The 20970-nt window shown below is 65.7% G+C and overlaps 1 protein-coding gene across 2 annotated transcripts; it reads right to left on the reverse strand.

Annotated features, from left to right (window-relative positions):
• Positions 1-104: 104 nt before the first annotated feature.
• Positions 105-20844, reverse strand: PC (pyruvate carboxylase). Of its 2 annotated transcripts, none has more exons than XM_041711989.2 (21): positions 20823-20844; positions 18811-18940; positions 17797-17981; positions 16387-16552; positions 15296-15441; positions 14003-14120; positions 12954-13105; positions 11915-12033; positions 10936-11098; positions 9547-9729; positions 8903-9047; positions 8107-8196; positions 7247-7468; positions 6431-6587; positions 5568-5808; positions 4690-4939; positions 3865-4109; positions 2996-3175; positions 2336-2584; positions 1907-2047; positions 105-1257 (listed from the first exon to the last, which is right to left on the reverse strand). In XM_041711989.2, the coding sequence occupies exons 2-21, from the start codon at positions 18938-18940 to the stop codon at positions 1009-1011; spliced, it is 3531 nt and encodes a 1176-aa protein (XP_041567923.2). In that variant the 5' UTR covers positions 20823-20844; the 3' UTR covers positions 105-1008. The 2 variants fall into 2 exon arrangements, with proteins under 2 accessions (XP_041567923.2, XP_041567924.2); XM_041711990.2 differs by lacking the exon at positions 20823-20844 and adding an exon at positions 20104-20193.
• Between the last annotated feature and the right edge of the window lie 126 nt (positions 20845-20970).

Consider the following 20970-nt stretch of genomic DNA (forward strand, 5'->3'; position numbering starts at 1 on the left):
GGCCACGCCCCTCGTGCTCAGGCCACACCCCGATCCAAAAGGAGCCTTGGCCGCACCTCGGGGGTCGCCCGGGGGTCCCGGCAGCCCCTCCCCCACACCACCGGCACCGTTAGTCCAGTTTTTATTGCCCGGGACCCCCCAAAATGGGGGGTGGGGGAGGGGGCGTGTGGGGGAGGGGCGGACCCTCCCTCTCCAGTTCGTTTCCCCCGCAGGGAGGGGGGAGGGGCGGCCCCTCCCCCCACAAAGTCCAGTTCAAGCCCCTCCTTTGGTCACAGGCTCCGCCCCCTCCCCTCCCCCACCCCGGGGGCGTTTGGCAAAAGCAGAGGGGGGCGGTGGGGGGGGATGGGGGAGGGGCGGCCACACCCACCCCAACCCTCCCCCCTCCCAAAATCTTCCAGATCCCCCTAAGGCAGCTTGGCAGGGATGGGGGGAGGGCGGGGGGCTCCCCCCAAAGTGCGAGGGGACCCCCAAAAAATGGGGGGGGGGGAATTTGGCCGGCTCAAAATCTGTGTGGGGCAGGGACAAAATCGGGGCGGGGGGGCCTGCAGGAAATGAAGCCCCCAAAAATGGGGTGACCCCCCTCCAAACTCTGCTCCACCCCCCCCACCCAAAAAAGTTTCAGCCCCCAAAATGGGGTGAAATGCCCAAAAAATGGATGGGGGGGCACCCCAATTATTGGGTGTGTCTTCCCCACCCCAAAATGGATCGTACCAACCTAAAAAAGGACCCCCCCAAAATTAGGGCTCCCCCCTCCCCAAAATTGAGGTGTCCCCCCAAAGCGGGACCCCCCCCTTCACGGGGCACCTCTTAATTAAGACGTGGCCCCCCCTAATTAAGACACGCCCCCCCATTAAGGCCTTGTTGTACCGCCCAGCCCCCACCAGGGGGCACCACCCACGGGGGGGGTGGGGCTCTTAAAGGGGCCACGCCCCATTTTTGCGAGGTCGTTTCCGGGGGGAGTTTTGGGGTTAATTGGGGGGATTTTTTTGGGGGGAAACCCCCCAAAATCTACTCGATGACGGCGATGAGGTCTTCGCCCTCGAGGCTGAGCCCGGGGCGCACGTGGACCTTGGTGACCTTGCCCGCCACGGGCGCCGTCACCACGGTCTCCATCTTCATGGCGCTGAGGACGCACAGGGGGTCGCCCTTGGCCACCGTCGCCCCCTCCTTGACCCGGACCTCGACCACCTCCCCCGGCATCGGGGCCCCCACCTGGCCCTTGGCGCCCTTCTCAGCCTTGGGGTGCACGTGCATCTCCTGGGGGGAGGAACCGGAGGGGGCAGAGGTCAGGTGGGACACTCCGGGGTCACCTCGGGCCACCTCGTGTGCCTCAAAGTCATCCCCGTGTCCCCCAAAGTCATCCCTGCATCCCCCAGAGTCACCCCCGTGTCCCCAAAATCATCCCCGTGTCCCCCAAAGTCATCCCCGTGTCCCCCAAAGTCACCCCCGTGTCCCTTCAAACTCCCTCAGACCCCCCTGAGGCGGCTCCGACCCCTCCAAAACTCCCCCAAAAACTTCCTCAGAGCCCTGAAAAAAAATCCAGGACTCACCAAAATCGCCTCAGACTCCCTAAAATCCCCTCAGACTCCCTCAAATCCCCTCAGACACCTCCAAAATCACCTCAAGGCCCCTGAACTCTCCCCAAATCACCTCAAACCCCCACGAATTCCCCCCAAACTCTCCCCAAATCCCTCCCAAACTCCCCTCAAACCTTCCCAAATCCCCCCACACCCCTCAAATCCCCCTCAAACCCCCTCCAGACCCTCCCAAAATCTCCCCAGATCCCCCAAAACGCCCCTCAAACCCCCCCAAATTCCCCCTAAATCCCCCCAAATCACCCAAACTCCCCCAAAATCCCCCCCAAACTGTCCCAAACCCCCTGAAACTGCCCCAAAACCCCCCCGACCTTGAGCGCCTGCGTGTCTCGGACCAGGATGGATCTCAGCTGCCCGTTGAGCTCAAAGAAAACCTCGCGCTGCCCGGCCGCGTTCAGGTCCCCGAGCGCCAGCGCCTTGATGTGCAGCGTCTTCCCCCGCTCCAGCTCCACCTGAGAGTAAATGGGGAGTAACTGCGGTGTAAGGGTGTCCAGGGGTGTGTAACTGGTGTGTAATTGGTGTGGAACTGGTGTGTAACTGGTGTGTAACTGCTGTGTAAAGGATGTGCAGTGTGTGTAATTGGTGTGTAATTGGTGTGTAACTGCTGTGTAAGGGATGTGCAGGATCTCACCACGTTTGCACCGGGCTGGGCAAGGAGTTCCAGGCGTGCACAGGTCCCAGTCCCTCCCAGTCCCTCCCAGTGCCCCCCAGTGCCCCCCAGCACCCCCAGTGCCCCTCACCTCAAACTCCTCGGCGATGGCGGGCCCCTCGAGGAAGAGGCGGGTGCCCAGGCAGGCCACGGGCCCGAAGGTGCTGCTGAAGGTGCGGAACTCCTCGTAGACTTTGGGGTAGAGCGCGGCCGAGAGCAGCTCCTCGGGGCTGGGGGGGGCCCCGTGCCGCTCCTCCAGCTCCCGGCCCAGCGCCTCGAAGTCCAGGGGGGGCAGCGACGCCCCCGGGCGCCCCTCGACCCGCGGGAGATCCTTCAGCACCTGCGGGCAGGGGCGTGAAATGGGGTGGGGAAGATGGAAATGGGGTGGGGGGCGCAATGGAAATGGGATGGGGGGCTTGAAATGGGGTGGGGGACACCAGGAAAATGGGGTGGGGGAGATGGAAATGGGGTGGGGGGCACCATGGAAATGGGACAGTCCCTCCCAGTTCCCCCCCAGTTTCCTCCCAGTCCCTCCCAGTGCTCCCAGTTTGGTTTCAGGCTGTTCCCAGTTTATCCCAGTTCCCTCCCAGTCCCCTCTCAGTCCCTCCCAGTCCCCTTCCAGTGCCATCCCACTCCTCTCCCAGTCCCTCCCATTCCTCTCCCAGTCCTTCCCAGTTGCTCCCAGTCCCTCCCAGTGCATCCCCCTCCCCTCCCAGTCCCCCCCAGTGCCCTCAGCGCCCCCGGGACGCACACGGGAGCGGAAGGGCTCGGGGAAGCCGCCCGGGGGCACCCCGATGTGGCCCTGCAGGAACTCCACCACGCTGCGGGGGAAGGAGAGCTCGTCCGCCCGCGCCTCGGCCTCCTGGCGGGACAGCCCGTTCTGCACCAGGAACTGCGCCAGGTCCCCCACCACCTTCGAGGTCGGCGTCACCTGCGGGGGTGCCACAGGGTCACGGCGGGGTCACCACAGGGTCAGGGCAGAGTCACGGCGGGGTCACCACAGGGTCAGGGCAGAGTCACGGCGGGGTCACCACGGGGCACCGCAGAGTCACGGCGGGGTCACCATGGGGCACCGCAGCGCCATGGCGGGGTCACCGCGGGGGCTCCTCGGGAGAACTTCGGGGTCACCTCACACTCAACTCATGGAGCAACTTGGGGTCACCTCATGGGTCAGCTCTTGGGTCAGTGCGGGGGGAACTTCTTGGGTGAAGTGTCAGGGTCATCTTAGGGGTCACCTCATCGATCATCTCATGGGTCAGTGCGTTGGGAACCTCTTGGGTGAGCTCTTGGGGTCATCTCAGGGGTCACCTCATTTTAGGGGTCATCTCATCTTAGGGGTCATCTCATGGGTCAGCATGGGGGGACCCTCCTGGAGCACCCCGGGGGTCACCACATGACCACCCTGGGTGGGACACCCACCCATGGAGACCACCCACCCCACAGAGATCCTCCACGCCACGGACACCACCTGCCCCACAGAGGCCTTCTCTTGGAGACCACCCACCCCACGGCCATCACCCACCCCACGGCCACCACCCCATGGCCATCACCCCACGGCCACCACCCACCCCATGGACACCCTCCTGTGGAGGCCCCACAGAGCTCCCAGGGCCACCCCACCTTGATGAGGTCCCCGAGCAGCTTGTTGGCCTCGGTGTAGGCCTTCTTGACCTCCTTGAACTTGTGTCCCAGCCCCATGGCGTGGGCCTGGAAGTGCAGGTTGGTGTACTGCCCGCCCGGGATCTCGTTCTCGTAGACGTCGGCGTTGCCGGACTTCATGGTGGCCGTGCAGTCGAAGGCGGCGTAGAGGCCCCGCGCCGCCTCCCAGTACTCGCTGTACTCAAAGACGCGCTCCAGGTCGATGCCTGGGGACAGGGGACACGTGGGGACACCGCGGGGACACCGCGGGGGTGTGGTGTGGGGGGCATCATGGATTGGGAATGAAGTTCTGGCTCTGGTGGCGCCTCCACAACCATTGTGGCTCCTCAAAGCCCTGATGACACCTCCAAACCTTTGGTGACACCTCAAGCCCTCATTGTCCCCCCAGTTCCTGGCATCTCCTCCAATTCTTGGTGTCCCTCGCCCTCGTTGTCCTTGGTGACATCTCAAACCCTCGGTGTCACCTCAAACCCCCACTGTTCCCTTCAACCCTTGGTGACATCTCAAAACCCTCGCTGTCCCTCAAACTGCAATTGTCCCCTTCAGCCCCTGGGGACTTCTCAGACTCTTGGTGGTACCTTGAACCCTCATTGTCCCTTTCAACCCTTGGTGTCCCTCCAAACCCTCAATGTCACCTCAAACCCTGGGTGTCATCCCAAACCCTTGGTGTCACCTCAAATTCTCAGCGTCACCCCAACCCCTGGGTGTCACCCCAAACCCTGGGTGTCCCTCCAAGCCCTGCTGTCCCCTCCCCCCCGCTGTCCCCTCCCCCTCCGCTGTCCCCACCTGTGTCCAGCGGGGTCCCTCGGGCGCAGGCCACCACGGCGCCCATGCTGGGCTGGGAGGTCATGCCGGACATGGCGTCCACGGCCACGTCCACCACGTCGGCGCCAGCCTGGGCAGCCGCCAGCATGGAGGCCACGCCGGCGCCGGCCGTGTCGTGGGTGTGCACGTGCAGGGGCACCTCGGGGTGCTGCTCCCGCAGGGCCCCCACCAGCAGCCGGGCAGCCGCGGGGGTCAGCAGCCCCGCCATGTCCTGGGGAGGGGACACAGGGGTCATGGGGGGCACAGGGGGTCATGGGGACACAGGGGTCATGGGGGGCACAGGGGGTCATGGGGACACAGGGGTCATGGGGGTCACGGGGGGTCATGGGGACACAGGGGTCATGGGGGTCACGGGGGGCGTGGGGACACAGGGGTCATGGGGGACAGGGGTCACAGTGGACTCCCAACCCCCCCCCAAATTCCCCCAGGACTCCCCAACCCCCCCCCCAGGACCACCAAATCCACCCATGACCCCGAAACACCCCCAAAACCCTCAAACCCTGTCAGGACCCTCCAGATCCCCCCCAAACCCCCTCAAACCCCCCAGACCTCAATGCAGAGCACGTGTGTCCCCGCTGCCACCAGCTCCAGGCCAACCCCATTCCATTCCCCCCAGACTCCCCCCAAACCATCCCAGGATCCCCAAACTCCCCCCGAACCCCGCCAGGACCCTCCAGATCCCCCCCAAACCCCCTCAAACCCCCCAGACCTTGATGCAGAGCACGTGTGTCCCTGCTGCCACCAGCCCCAGACCAACCCCATCCCATTCCTCCCAAACTCCCCCCAAACCCCGCCAGGACCCCCAAATCCCCCCAGTTCCCCCCCGGGCCCCCCCAAACCTTGATGCAGAGCACGTGTGTCCCCGCTGCCACCAGCTCGCGGGCCAGCCCCAGGTAATAGTCCAGGCTGTACTTGGTGCGCGTGGGGTCGGCCACGTCGCCGGTGTAGGAGAGCGCGGCCTCCACCACGGCGCCGGCGCTGCCCGCGGCCTCCACGCCCAGCAGCAGGTTGGGCACGTAGTTGAGGGCGTCGAAGACGCGGAAGATGTCCATGCCGTTGGCCACGGCCACCTCGCAGAACCTGGGCACACGGGGCGGCCGTCACGGGGACGTCCCACGGCGTCGCCCACCCCGGGGCGGCTCTGGCCACGCAGGGTCCATCGTGTCCCCAGTGTCCCCTGTGTGTCCTGCAGTCCCCTGTCCTGTCGTGTCCCCTGTCCCCCATGTCCCTCTACGTCCCCAGTGTCCCCTGTCCTCTCGTCCCCACGTAGCCCCACTTGTCACCAATGTCCCCTGTCCCCAAGTCCCTCCATGTCCCCCAACGTCCCCATGTCCCTCTCTGCCCCTCCATGCCCCCATGTCCCCCAACATCCCCCAGTGTCCCAAATGTCCCCATGTCCTCATAGTGTCCCTGTGGTGTCCCCATGGTGTCCTTGTGTCCCTGCAGTGTCCCTGTGATGTCCCTGCAATGTCCCCACAGTGTCCCTGCGATGTCCCTCTGGTGTCCCTACAGTGCCCCCAAGGTGTCCCCAAGGAGCCCATTGTCCCCCGGTGTCCCTGCAGTGTCCCCACGTTCCCGTGTCCCCGGTGTCCCCCATGTCCCTGCAGTGTCCCCATGTTCCCGTGTCCCCGGTGTCCCCCATGTCCCCATGTCCCTGCAGTGTCCCCACGGTGTCCCCCCGGTGTCCGCGGCGTCCCCGCACCGGTGCACGACGTTGTCGGGGTAGTTGGTGTAGCCCACGGCGTTGGCGCCGCGCAGCAGCATCTGGAAGGGGATGTTGGGGACGAGGCGCCGCAGCTCCCGCAGCCGCTCCCAGGGGCACTCGTGCAGGAAGCGCATGGCCACGTCGAAGGTGGCACCTGGGGACACGCCCGGCTCGCTGACACGCCCCTCTGGGCGAGCCACGCCCCCCGCACGAGAGCCACGCCCCCCACACGAGAGCCACGCCCCCTGCACGAGAGCCACGCCCATCACATGACAGCCACGCCCCTTCAGTCAAGCCCTGCTGTTACCGCCATGGCCACACCCCATTAAGCCCCTCCCACATCTGCCACACCCCATTAAACCCCTCCCATTTCTGCCACACCCCAGTTAAGCCCCTCCCCTTACTTGGACACCCCATTACACCCCTCCCCTCACCACCACACCCCATTAAACCCCTCCCTTCTCTGCCCCACCCCTCTAAGCTCCTCCCCTCCCCACCACACCCCACCAAGCTCCTCCCCTTGCTGCCCCACCCCTCTAAGCTCCTCCCCTCACCACCACACCCCACTAAGCTCCTCCCCTCTCCACCACGCCCCACTAAGCTCCTCCCCTCTCTGCCACACCCTCCAAAGCCCCTCCCCTCCCCACCAAGCCCCTCCCCTCTCTGCCCCACCCCTCTAAGCTCCTCCCCTCACCACCACACCCCACCAAGCCCCGCCCCTCGCGGCCCCGCCCCACCAAGCCCCTCCCCTTGCTGCCCCGCCCCTCGCGGCCCCGCCCCACCAAGCCCCGCCCCTCGCGGCCCCGCCCGCACCGCCCCAGGTCTCCATGCTGCAGAGGGGGCTGAGCGCGTGGGCCACGAAGGGCGCGACGCGGGCGAGGTCGCGGGTGCGGACGCGCGTGGCCAGCAGGGACTGGTGGGCGTCGCGGAAGGTGGTGTCGGTCAGCAGCAGCCCCCGGTGGCGCCGCAGCGCCCGCGCGAAGCCCCCGGGGCCCTCCCGCTGCAGCACCGCCCGCAGCCCCGGCGGCGGCGCGCCTGCGGCACAGAGCGGAGAGAGCGGGCGGTGAGGGGAGAGAGGGGCAGGGTGTGGGGCAGGGTGTGGGGCAGGGTGTGGGGCAGAGTGTGGGGCACAGGGCAGAGTGTGGGGCAGAGAACGGTCAGTGTGGGGCAGTGAGGGGCAGAGTGTGGGGCATGGGGCAGAGAGCGGTCAGTGAGGGGCAGGGTGTGGGGCAGGGTGTGGGGCAGGGGGCAGAGAGGTGGCAGAGAGCGGTCAGCGAGGGGCAGGGTGTGGGGCAGGGTGTGGGGCAGGGTGTGGGGCAGGGGGCAGTGAGGGGCAGAGAGGGGCAGTGAGGGGCAGAGTGTGGGGCAGTGTTGGGCAGGGGGCAGAGAGGGGAGAGAGCAGTCAGTGACGGGCAGAGAGGGGCTGAGTGTGGGGCAGAGTGTGGGGCAGAGTGTGGGGCAGTGTGGGGCAGAGAGGGGCAGAGAGGGGCAGAGTGTGGGGCAGGGGTCAGTGTGGGGCAGGGGACACCCAGGGGACACCCCGGGGACACTTTGGGGACACCCCGGGGACACTTTGGGGACAGTCTGGGGACACCCCGGGGACACTTTGGGGACACCCCAGGGACACTTTGGGGACAGTCTGGGGACCCCCTGGGCCGGGCCCCCCCACTCACCCATGGGCACCGGGGGCGGGGTCGGCTCCACCAGCGCCGCTTTGGCCTTCACGGGCAGGGGGGTGCTGGGCCCGTTCACCATCACGTGACCTGGGGGGGGACAGGTGTGACAGGGGGGTGACAGCCCCTGGGACCCCCCCCAAAACCCCCCAGAGCCCCCCAGACCCTGCCCGGCCTCTGCCAGGCTCCTCTGAGACCCCACAGGAGAGGGGACTTGGGGGTTGATCACTCCTGGGGACACCTGGGGGGCACAAACCCCACACCTGGGGACACCTGGGGGGCACAAACCCCACACCTGGGGGGACAAGCCCCACACCTGGGGACACCTGAGGGGACAATCCCCACACCTGAGGACACCTGGGGAGCACAAACCCCACACCTGAGGGGACAAACCCCACACCTGGGGACACCTGAGGGGACAATCCCCACACCTGGGGACACCTGAGGGGACAATCCCCACACCTGGGGACACCTGGGGGACACAAACCCCACACCTGGGGGGACAAACCCCACACCTGGGGACACCTGAGGGGACAATCCCCACACCTGAGGACCCTTGGATACCCCTGGGGACACCTGGTGGGGACAAACCCCACACTTGGGGACACCTGGGGACCCTTGGACACACCTGGGCACACCTGGAGGGGACAAGCCCCACACCTGGGCACACCTGCAGATACCAGGGGTGGGTTCCTCCACCCTGTGGGGGCCCAGGCGTGTCCACAGACCCCCCCAAAACCCCCGGCAGCCCCACCAGGTGCCCCCCGGGTGCCCCCCAGGTGCCCCCCGGGCTGACCCAGGTAGTGCAGCAGCTTCTGGGCGCGGTTCTGGCTGGGCCGCAGGTGGAAGAGTTCGGGGTTCTCGTCGATGAACTGCGTGTCGGCCGCGCCCGCCAGGAACTGCGGGTGGGCCAGCACGTTCTGCAGGAAGGGGATGTTGGTCTGCGGGGACACGGCGGGTCAGGGGCGCCCCGAGACCCCCGCAGAGGGCTGGGGGCGCCCCGAGACCCCCAAAGAGGGCTGGGGGTGGCTGCTGCACCCCCAAACCTCGGGGCGGGGGAGGAAGAGGTGCCTAAAGCCTTGTGCGGGGTGTGGGGGGCGTCAGGAGCTGCCAAAATCCACATGGGGGACATCGCGACACCCCTAAATCCACATGGGAGATGTCAGGACCCCCCTAAATCCATACGGAGGACATCGAGACCCTCCCCAAATCCCCGTGCAGGGCATGGAGGTGTGGGAGTCACCCAGACTCCCCCAAACCCCTCACCCCCCCACCAAAATCCCCCAAACCCTCTCATGCACCACCCCAAAACTCCCCCAAACCCCTCCTGGGTCACATCAGCTCCCCAAGACCCCCCCCAAAACCTCCCCCACCCTCCAATGTCACCCCAGGGCCCCCCCAAATCCCTTCCCGAGCCCCTCGGGGCCCCCCCGGGCCCACCTTGACCCCTCGGATGCGGAACTCGGCCAGCGCCCGGCTCATCTTGGCTGCGGCCGCCGGCTGGTCCGGCCCGTGCGCCACCACCTTGACCAGCAGCGAGTCGTAGTGCGGCGAGATCAGCGCGCCCTGGAATGCCGAGGCGCCGTCCAGGCGGATCCCCATCCCCTCCCCGGAGCGGAACACCTGCGGGAGCACCCCGAAATCCAGCGGGAGCACCCCGAAATCCAGTGGGAGCACCCCGAAATCCAATGGGAGCACCCCAAAATCCAGCGGGAGAAGCCCGAAATCCAGCGGGAACAGCCCAAAATCCAGCGGGAACAGCCCAAAATCCAGTGGGAACAGCCCAAAATCCAGCAGGAACAGCCCCAAAATCCAATGGGAACAGCCCGAAATCCAGCGGGAACAGCCCAAAATCCAGCGGGAACAGCCCAAATTCCAGCAGGAGCACCCCAAAATCCAATGGGAACAACCCGAAATCCAATGGGAGCACCCCGAAATCCAGCGGGAAGAGCCCAAAACCCAGCGGGAACACCCCGAAATCCAGCGGGAGCACCCCAAAATCCAGCGGGAGCACCCCAAAATCCAGCGGGAACAGCCCCAAAATCCAATGGGAGCAGCCCGAAATCCAGCGGGAACAGCCCGAAATCCAATGGGAACAGCCCGAAACCAGTGGGAGCACCCCGAAATCCAGCGGGAGCAGCCCAAAATCCAACGGGCACAGCCCAAAATCCAGCGGGAACAGCCCCAAATCCAACAGGAACACCCCGAAATCTAGCGGGAGCACCCCCAGAGCATGGAGACACCCCGAGGTACAGCGGGAACAACCCGAGATACAACGGCAACAGCCCAAAATCCAGCGGGAACAGCCCCAAAATCCAACGGGAACAGCCCAAAATCCAACGGGATTGCCCCAAAATACAGCGGAAACCCCCCGAAATCCAATGGGAACGCCCCAAAATCCAATGGGAACCCCCCGAAATCCAACGAACACACCCACAGATCCCTCCAAACCTACGGACACACCAAGGGAAGTCCCAGGGGGATTCCACTGTGGGGGTCCCGGGGCTGTCCCCATCCCGGTGTCCCGGTGTCCCGGGGCTGTCCCCATCCCAGTGTCCCGGTGTCCCGGGGCTGTTCCCATCCCGGTGTCCCGGGGCTGTCCCCATCCCGGGGCTATTCCCATCCCGGTGTCCCGGTGTCCCAGAGCTGTCCCCATCCCGGTGTCCTGGTGTCCCGGGGCTGTCCCCGGTGTCCCGGGGCTGTCCCCATCCCGGTGTCCCGGTGTCCCGGGGCTGTCCCCATCCCGGGGCTGTTCCCATCCCGGTGTCCCGGTGTCCCGGGGCTGTCCCCATCCCGGGGCTGTCCCCGGTGGCCCCGGGGGTCCCGCACCTCGATGCGGCCGGTGTCGGGCTGGAAGCCGCGCGCGGGGTCCTCGGTGGTGACGCGGCACTGGATGGCGCAGCCGTTGACGCGGATCCGCTCCTGCTGCAGCCCCAACTCGGGCAGAGAGCGGCCGGCGGCCACCTGCAGCTGGGCATGCACCAGGTCCACGCTGGGGACACGGGGGAACAGGGTCAGGGGACATGGGGGACAATGGGGGACAGTGGGGGGACATGGGGACACAGGGACAGGAGCGGCACATGGTCACCTGCAGCTGCGTGTGCACCAGGTCCACGCTGGGGACACGGGGGAACAGGGTCAGGGGACACGGGGGACAATGGGGGCACACAGGGACACGGTGTCAGGGGGTCAGGGGACATGGGGGACAATGGGGGACATGGGGGGACGCAGGATCAGGGGACATGGGGACACGGGGGACAATGGGGACATGGGGGACAGGGGACACAGGGATATGGGGACACGGGGACAGGGGGTCAGGGGACACGGGGGACAATGGGGGGACATGGGGACAATGGGGGGACATGGGGACACGGGACACAGGGGGTCAGGGGACATGGGGACAATGGGGACACATGGGGACACAGCAGGTCCTCTTGTCATTTTTAGGGCACTCCACTGTTTTTGGGTTCCCCTGCTGGTTTTGGGTTCGTTCCCCCGCTGGTTTTGGGATCCCCCCCACCATTGTTGGAGTCCCCCATGCCATTCCTGGGGTCCCTGTGCCATTTTTGGGGTCCCACTGCCATTTCTGGGTTCCCCGTGCCATTCCTGGGGTCCCCGTGCCATTTTTGGAGTCCCCCGTGCCATTTCTGGGTTCCCCGTGCCATTTTTGGAGTCCCCCGTGCCATTTCTGGGGTCCCCATGCCATTTCTGGGGTCCCCCTGCCATTCCTGGGGTCCCCGTGCCATTTCTGGGGTCCCCATGCCATTTCTGGGGTCCCCCTGCCATTCCTGGGGTCCCCCCGGCTCACTCGGTGATCTCCTCGGTGACCGTGTGCTCCACCTGCAGCCGCGAGTTGACCTCGATGAAATAATAATCCCCGCTCTGGTCCACCAGGAACTCCACGGTGCCGGCGCTCTCGTAGCCCACCTGGGACCCCCGGGCCGCGTCAGGGGGTCCGGGCGCCCCCAGCCCCTGTCCTGCGACCCCCGGGGTCCCCCCAGGGTCCCCAATGTCCTCCTGGGGTGCTGCCCTTGTTCTGCTGCTCGTTCCATGTTCTCCAGATCCCCCAGTGTCCACCTGAACCCCCAATGTTCACCTGAACCCCCAATGTCCACCTGAGCCCCCCAATGTTCACCTGAACCCCCAATGTCCACCTGAGCCCCCCAATGTTCACCTGAACCCCCCCAATGTCCACCTGAGCCCCCCAAGTGTCCACCTGAACCCCCCAATGTCCACCTGAGCCCCCCCAATGTCCACCTGAGCCCCCCAATGTCCACCTGAACCCCCCAATGTCCACCTGAGTCCCTCAATGTCCTCCCAGGATCCCACCCCCATTCACCCAGGGTGTCCCTGTGCTGTCCCCACTGTCCCCTGTGGTGTCCCCACTGTCCCAGGGGTGTCCCTGGGCTGTCCCTGCTGTCCCTGTGATGTCCCCACTGTCCCCTGTGGTGTCCCCACTGTCCCAGGGGTGTCCCCGGGCTGTCCCTGTGATGTCCCCACTGTCCCCAGGGGTGTCCCCACTGTCCCTGGGCTGTCCCTGTGATGTCCCTACTGCCCCCAGGGGTGTCCCCACTGTCCCAGGGGTGTCCCCGGGGTGTCCCTGCTGTCTCTGTGATGTCCCCACTGTCCCCAGGGGTGTCCCCACTGTCCCTGGGGTGTCCCTGTTGTCCCTGTGATGTCCCCACTGTCCCCTGTGGTGTCCCCACTGTCCCTGGGGTGTCCCTGCTGTCCCTGTGCTGTCCCTGCTGTCCCCGTGATGTCCCCACTGTCCCTGGGCTGTCCCCGGGGTGTCCCCAGGCTGTCCCATCAGTGTCCCCGCGGTGTCCCCGCGGTGTCCCCGGTGTCACCTGCCGGGCCAGGCGCACGGCGTCGTCGGCCAGGCGTGCGCGGAGCTCCGGCGGCAGCCGCGCTGCCGGGGCGATCTCCACCACCTTCTGGTGCCGGCGCTGCACCGAGCAGTCCCGCTCGTAGAGATGGACCACGTTCCCGTGGGCGTCACCTGGGGGATCGGGAACCCCGAAAATGGAGATGGGAACCCCAAAAATGGAATAACAGACCCCCAAAATGGAATAACAGACCCCAAAAATGGACTAACAACCCAAAAAGGGACCTGCACCGAGCAGTCCCACTCGTAGAGATGGACCACATTCCCGTGGGCATCACCTGGTACCCCGAAAACAGAGATGGGAACCCCAAAAATGGAACTGGGAGCCCCGAAAATGGAACTGGGAACCCCAAAAATGGAACTGGGAACCCCAAAACTGGAATAACAGACCCCGAAAATGGAATAACAACCCAAAAAGGGACCTGCACCGAGCAGTCCCGCTCGTAGAGATGGACCACATTCCCGTGGGCATCACCTGGGACCCCGAAAACAGAGATGGGAACCCCAAAAATGGAACTGGGAGCCCCGAAAATGGAACTGGGAACCCCAAAAATGGAACTGGGAACCCCAAAACTGGAATAACAGACCCCGAAAATGGAATAACAACCCAAAAAGGGACCTGCACCGAGCAGTCCCGCTCGTAGAGATGGACCACGTTCCCGTGGGCATCACCTGGGGGATTGGGAACCCCGAAAATGGAGATGGGAACCCCAAAAACGGAACTGGGAGCCCCAAAAATGGAATAACAGACCCCCAAAATGGAACTGGGAACCTCAAAACTGGAACTGGGAACCCCGAAAATGGACTAACAACCCAAAAAGGGACCTGGGAACCCCAAAAATGGACCCTTGAAGGGACCACGGTTGTCCAGGCGTCCTAAACGTCCCCAGAGACCCCCCCAAAGCCCCCGAGGGCCTCTCAGAGTCTTGGGGACCCCAAAAAAAGCCCCGAGGGCCTCTCAGAGACTCGGGGACCCCCAAAAAGCCCCGCGGGCCCCCGAGGCGGCCGTACCCAGGATCTGGACCTCGATGTGCCGCGGGCGCTCGATGAATTTCTCCACGAACAGGTCCCCGTTCCCAAAGGCGGCCAAAGCCTCCGAGGTGGCGCGGGAGAAGTTCTCCTCCAGCTCCTGCGGGACCCCGAAAGTGGCTCCCCAAATTCCAGGGACCCCCAAATTCCAGGGACCCCAAAACTCAGCAACCCTGAATTTCAGTGACCCCAAATTTCAATGACCCCAAAACCCAGGGACCCCAAAACCCAGCAACCCCAAACCCCAGGATATCCCTGCAGGAACCCCAAATCTTGGCAATCCTAAATCCAGGAATTCCAATTCCCAGGATACCCCCAACCCAAATCCAGGGTCCCCAAAATTCCGGGCTCTTCCCAAATCTGGGATTTCCCCCCCCCACATCACATTACCCCAAATGTGGTACCCCAAAACCTGGGGTACCTCAAACACCGGGGTCCCCCCAAATCCAGGATTTGGGGTTCCTGAGGGTTGGGATGGCTGCGGGTTTGGGGGTCTGGGGACGTGAGAGCTCCTGGAATTTTGGGGTCCTGGGGATTTGAGTCCCAGGGATTGGGGGTTGTGGGAATTGGGGGTTCCTGGGCAGGCGCAGCCCTGGGGATTTGGGGTGCAGGGATTTGGGGTGCAGGAATTTGGGGTGCAGGGATTTGGGGTGCAGGGATTTGGTGTTGCTGGGGAATTTCATTTCCCAGCAATTTGGGCCTCTGGGGATTTGGCATTCCTGGGGGATTTTGAGGGATTTGTGCTCCTGTGGATTTGCCCCCAAATCCTGGGGGATTTGGGCTCCGGGACATTTGGGTTCCTGGGCACAGGAATTCCAGGGGATTTGGGGTTCTGGGGGTTTGGGGTTCTGGGGGATTCGGGTTCCTGGGTGCTGGAATTCCAGGGAATTTGGGGTCCTGGGCACAGTAATTCCAGGGGATTTGGGGTTCTGGGGAATTCGGGTTCTGGGGAATTCCAGGGGATTTGGGGTTCTGGGGGTTTGGGGTTCTGGGGGATTTGGGTTCCTGGGTGCTGAAATTCCAGGGAATTTGGGTTTCTGAGCACAGGAATTCCAGGGAATTTGGGGTTCTGGGGGTTTGGGGCTCTGGGGGATTCGGGTTCCTGGGTGCTGGAATTCCAGGGAATTTGGGTTCTGGGCACAGGAATTCCAGGGAATTTGGGGTTCTGGGGAATTTGGGTTCTGGGCACAGGAATTCCAGGGGATTTGGGGTTCTGGGGAGTTTGGGTTCTGGGGAATTCCGGAGGATTTGGGTGCCGGGGCTCGGGGTCGGTACCTGGGGGGCTCGGACCACCCTCATGCCGCGGCCGCCGCCGCCGTGGGCGGCTTTGAGGATGACGGGGAAACCGACGCGGGCGGCGAAGTCCTGAGCCTCGGCCAGAGTCGACACCGGCGACGGCGTCCCCGGCACCACCGGCACCCCTGCGGGCACGGCGCCTCAGAGACCCCAAATCCCCCCAAAATCACCCCAAAATCCCCCCTGAAACCCCCCAAAAAAACCCAAAATCCCCCCTGGAACCCCAAATCCCCCCTGAACCCCCAAAAAAACCCCAAAATCCCCTCTGAACCCCCAAAAAACCCCAAAATCTCCCCCGAAACCCAAAAAACCCTAAAATCCCCCCCAGAACCCCAAAAAAACCCAAAATCCCCCCCTGAAACCCCAAAAAAACCCCAAATCCCCCCTGAAAGCCCCAAAATTCCCCAAGAAACCCCAAAAAGACCCTGAAACCCCCCAAAATCCTCCCTGAAACGCCCAAAATCCCCATAAGCCCCCAAATCCCCCTTTAACCCCCAAATTCCCTTTGAACCTGCCCAAATCCCCTCATAACCCCCCAAAATTCCCATTGAACCCCCCCAAACTCCTCACAAGATCCCCAAATCCCCCCCAAATGCCCATAACCCCCCAAATCCCCCTTTAACCTCTTCAAATTCTCCTTTAACCTCCTCAAACTCCCCCAAACACCCACAAATTCCCTTTAACCCCCCCAGATCCCCTTTAACCCCCCCAAATCCCCTTTAACGCCCCCAAACCCCCTCCAACTGCCCATAACCTCCCCGAATCCCCCTTTAAGCCCCCCATAACCCCACAAACTCCCCATAACCCCCCCAAATCCCCCTCAAATTCCCCATAACCCCCCCGAACCCCCTCTCAAACTCCCCATAACCCCCCCAAATCCCCTTTAACCCCCCAAATCCCCCTTTAACCCCCCCAAATCCCCTTTAACCCCCCCAAATCCCCCTTTAACCCCCTCAAATCCCCCCATAACGCCCCATAACCCCCCCAAATCCCTGTTTAACCCCCCCAAAATCCCCTTTAACCCCCCCAAATCCCCTTTAAGCCCCCCCCGAGCCCCCCGGGACCCCCACCCGCAGCGATGGCGATGGCCCGGGCCTGCACTTTGTCTCCCATCTGCCGGACCACCTCAGGCCGCGGCCCCACGAAGCGCACGCCGGCGTCCAGGCAGGCCTGGGCGAAATCCGCCCGCTCCGACAGGAACCCGTAGCCGGGGTGGATGGCGTCCACCTCGTTCTCCTGGGCCAGCGGGGTCAGCGGCAGCCGGGGCACCCCGGGGCCACCAGGGTGTCCTTGGGGCCACCAGGGCACCCCCGGGGCCACCAGGGCACCCTCGGGGCCACCAGGGTACCCCCGGGGTAACCAGGGTGTCCTTGGGGCCACCAGGGCACCCCGGGGCCACCAGGGTGTCCTTGGGGCCACCAGGGCACCCCGGGGCCACCAGGGTGTCCTTGGGGCCACCAGGGCACCCTCAGGGTAACCAGGGCACCCTCAGGGCCACCAGGGCACCCTCAAGGCAACCACGGCACCCTCGGGGTAACCAGAGCACCCTCAGGGCAACCAGGGTACCCCCGGGGTAACCAGGGCACCCCCAGGGCCCCCAGGGCACCCTCGGGGTAACCAGGGCACCCTCGGGGCCACCAGGGCACTCCCAGGGCCACCAGGGTACCCTCAGGGCAACCAGGGCACCCCAGGGCCACCAGGGCACCCTCAGGGCCATCAGGGCACCCTCGGGGTAACCAGGGCACCCTCGGGGGTTTTGGGGGGTCATGGGGTCACCAGGACACCCCCGTGGGCACTCAGGGGCCACCCCAATGTCCCCACAAAGGGGCACAGGGGGGGCCATGAGAGCACCCCCTTCCAGGGCCAGGGCACACCCCCGATGTCCCCAAGTGTGTCACTGTCCTTGATATCCAGTGTCCCCTCCCTGCTGTCCCCAGGTGTGTCCCCGCTGTGTCCCCCATATCCCCAGGTGTGTTCCAGGTGTGTCCGAGGCTGTCCCCAGCTATCCCAGGTGTGTTCCAGATGTGTCTGAGGCTGTCCCTGCTGTGCCCAGGTATGCCCAGGTGTGTTCCAGATGTGTCTGAGGCTGTCCCTGCTGTCCCCAGGTGTGTCCTGGGTGTGTCCCCTATATCCCCAGGTGTGTCCCAGGTGTGTCCGAGGCTGTCCCCAGCTATCCCAGGTGTGTCCCCGCTGTCCCAGGTGCGTCCCCAACTGTCCCCAGCTGTCCCAGGTGTGTCCCAGCTATCCCAGCTGTGTCCCCGCTGTCCCCAGGTGTGTCCCTGCTGTCCCCAGCTGTGTCCCCAGCTATCCCAGGTGTGTCCCCAGCTGTCCCCAGGTGTGTCCCCAGCTGTCCCCAGCTATCCCAGGTGTGTCCCCGCTGTGTCCCCGCTGTCCCAGGTGTGTCCCTGCTGTCCCCAGGTGTGTCTGAGGCTGTCCCCAGCTGTCCCAGCTGTGTCCCCGCTGTCCCCAGGTGTCCCCACCTGTGCCACGCGGATGATGTCGGGGATGTGCAGGTAGGCCTGCACGGGGGGCAGCCCCCGCCCCACCAGGTACGCCTCGTCCGCCTTCTGCCGGTGCATCTGCCCCGTGTCCTGCTCCGAGTACACGGCCACCGTGCGGATCCCCAGCTCCGTGCAGGCCCGGAACACGCGGATGGCGATCTCCCCTGGGCACGTGGGGACGTGGGGGACATTGGGGACAGCCCAGGGGCACCCCGGGGATACCCGAGGGACACCCAGGGACACCCCAGGAACACCCCGGGGACACCCTGAGGACATGGGGACACCCAGGGACAGCCCAGGGACACCCCAGGGACGGGGACACAGCCACTGCGCGGATCCCCAGCTCCACGCGCATGGCCAGGACACGCGGACGGTGACTCCACCTTGGGAACAGGGACATTGGGGACACTCTGGGGACACTCTGGGGACACTCTGGGGACACAGCACAGGCACTGGGACATGGCACGGGGACAGGGACACGACCGCCGTGCGGATCCTGAACTCTGTGGACGGCCAGGACACGTGGATGGTGACTTCACCTTGGGGACATGGGGACGTAGGGACACCCTGGGGACACCCTGGGGACACCCTGGGGACACCCTGGGGACACTCTGAGGACATGGGGACACCCTGGGGACACCCTGGGGACACTCTGAGGACATGGGGACACCCCGGGGACACTATGGGGACACTCTGAGGACACTGGGGACACAGCTTGGCCACCTCACTGGGGCCACACCGGCTCCGGGCCGGGGGGATTAAAGGGACATTGGGGGATCCAGAGGACACAGGGGGGGGCTCAGGCGGTTTGGTGTCCCAGGGGTGTCCCGGGGGTGTCCCCGTGTCCCGGGGGTGTCCCGGGGGTGTCCCCGTGTCCCGGGGGTGTCCCGGGGGTGTCCCGGGGGTGTCCCGGGGGTGTCCCCGTGTCCCGGGGGTGTCCCGGGGGGTCCCGGGTGTGTCCCGGGGGTGTCCCGGGGTGTCCCCACCACTCACCCCGGTTGGCCACCAGGACCTTGCGCAGGGGTCGGGCGCTGCTGTGGGGTCGGGCGGGCCCGGGGGGGCCCCGGAGCAGCCGCAGCCCCAGGAGGGGGCGGCCCCCGCGGGGGCGGCACAGCTGGAACATCTGGGGGGCAAAAGGGGGAAAAGGGGGGGTCAGTGCGACCCCAACCCCCCCTCGGGGTCAATCCCCCTCCCCTCCCCCGCTCCCCTCTGCCCCACTGACCTTTGACCCCCCCTTGATTAAAAAAAGCCCCTGGGGCTCCCCCCCCTCCCCCACTCCCCTCTGCCCCACTGACCTTTGACCTCCCCCACCCCCCCTCCCCTTGCACGGGGGTCTCCCCCCAAAATCCCCCCCAAAATCCCCCCCAAAATCCTCCCAAATCTCCTCCCCCCACTTTGCACGAGGGTTTTTACACAAGTCCCCCCCCCCCCCCCCCCCCTTTTGCACACTCAGAGTCCTGCCCGGGCTTGTCCCCCACTTGCACAATCGCCCCCCCCCTTGCACAACCCCCCCCTTGCACAACCCCCCCAAATTTGAACCCACGACTCCCTCTCCCACCCCCCAATTCCGCCCCCCCAGCCCCGGTACCTTCCCCGCGCTGTCCCCGGGCCGTGTCCTGTCCCTGTCCCCTCTCCGCTGTCCCCTCCCTCCCTCCCGAGCCCCTCACCGACCCCACCGACCCCCCCCCCAACCCCCGGGGCTCCCCCGCCCCCTCCCGCAGCCCCCGCCCCCAATTCCGCCCCCCCGTTAATCATTGACCGGGGCTGGGGGGGCAAAGTCCGGCCGGGGGGGCACCGGGGGGCACCGGGGGGCAAACTGGGAGCACTGGGAGCACTGGGGCTCCACGGGGGGGGCTCGAACCATATGGGGGGGTCACGGGGAGGTGTCGGGCCCTATAGGGGATTCCAAAGGGGGGTCCCGGGCCCCATAGGGGGTCACAGGCCCTATAGGGGATCCCAAAGGGGGTCCCGGGCCCCAACAGGACCTATAGGCGATCCTATGGGGGGTCCCAAAGGGGGCCCAATGGGGGGTCCCGGGACCCACAGGGCCTCTGAGGACCTATAGGAGGTCCCAGGCCCTATAGGGGATCCTGAGGGGGATCCTATAGGGGGTCCCACGGGGGGTCCCCGATTCCGGGGCTCGCGGTTAGCGGGGGAGGTCGCGGGGGTCGCAGCCCCCGCGCTGGGCAGGCGGCCCGGCCCCTCCTCCCCCCGGGGCTGCCCTGCATGGCCGGGGCCATGTCGCGATAGTCGGGCGATACCGGAGGTCACGTGGTGCCCACTCACCGCTCCGCGACCGCCGCTTCGCCCCGCGGCCCGGCGGCCCCGCTGGCCCCGCCCCCTCTCACCCCATTGGCCGCCCGCCAGCGGCCACGCCCACTGTCAGCGGCGGCCACACCTCTTTCCTCAAACCTGGCTTTTCATTGGCCCGGACGCCTCCGCCCTCACCTCGCTATTGGCTCAATCAAATGTCACGCATTCCCCAGGCCACGCCCCCTCCCTCCTCGCATGAGAAGGCGTGGCCATGTGACGTCACGGCCAAGCCTCCCGCTGCCATTGGCGGCTCCGCGGGTGGGCGGGGCCAAGGAGAGGGGCGGGGTCGGGTGATCTCACGTGATGTCGGCGGGCCCCGCCCTATTCCGGTTGTGCGGTCCGGTCCTCCCGCCCGCCAGGGGGCGCGCTTTGCCCGCCATGACGGCGCTCTCTGCGCCTCCAGGAGCTCTCTATGGCCCCCTCCCCACCGAGGTCCCCCCCACTCCGCAGTCGGGCGCTCTGCGGCCCCTTCGCCCCCCTCAGGCAGCGGTGCTGCGCTGCCCCCACACAGGGGAAGGAGCTGGCACCTCCCTGCCCTTCAGCAGGGTGCAGGCGTCTCCCCCCGCCCTCTAAGAAGCGTCCTACGGTCCCTCAGCGCCTTCAGGAGCGCATTCCCCCCTGACACTGGAGTGCGGAGGTGCAGAGCCCCCAAAACGCTCCTCCCTCACAGGAACCCCCCCAAAACCCCTTACCCTTGTGCGGGGCGCTCCTGGGACTACAACTCCCGTCGTTCATCGCGCCGCTGCAGCCGCGCGCAGGCGCAGCTTCTCCCCCCACCCCGAGCTGCTGCCATGGCAACTGCGGGAGCGCCCCTCCGTTCTGCTCATGCGCATCAGCGCC

Source organism: Taeniopygia guttata, chromosome 31, assembly GCF_048771995.1.
Source record: "Taeniopygia guttata chromosome 31, bTaeGut7.mat, whole genome shotgun sequence".
Taxonomy (NCBI): domain Eukaryota; kingdom Metazoa; phylum Chordata; class Aves; order Passeriformes; family Estrildidae; genus Taeniopygia; species Taeniopygia guttata.

Bases quoted from the DNA above. Each gene is read 5' to 3' on its own strand.
- PC (XM_041711989.2), bottom strand. From the start codon at position 18,940: ATGTTCCAGCTGTGCCGCCCCCGCGGGGGCCGCCCCCTCCTGGGGCTG. The intron at 17,982-18,810 runs GTGAGTGGTGGG...CCACGTGCCCAG, and splicing joins GGTCCTGGTGGCCAACCGGG to GGGAGATCGCCATCCGCGTG. The intron at 3,176-3,864 runs GTGGGGTGGCCC...GCACCCCCGCAG, and splicing joins TGCTCGGGGACCTCATCAAG to GTGACGCCGACCTCGAAGGT.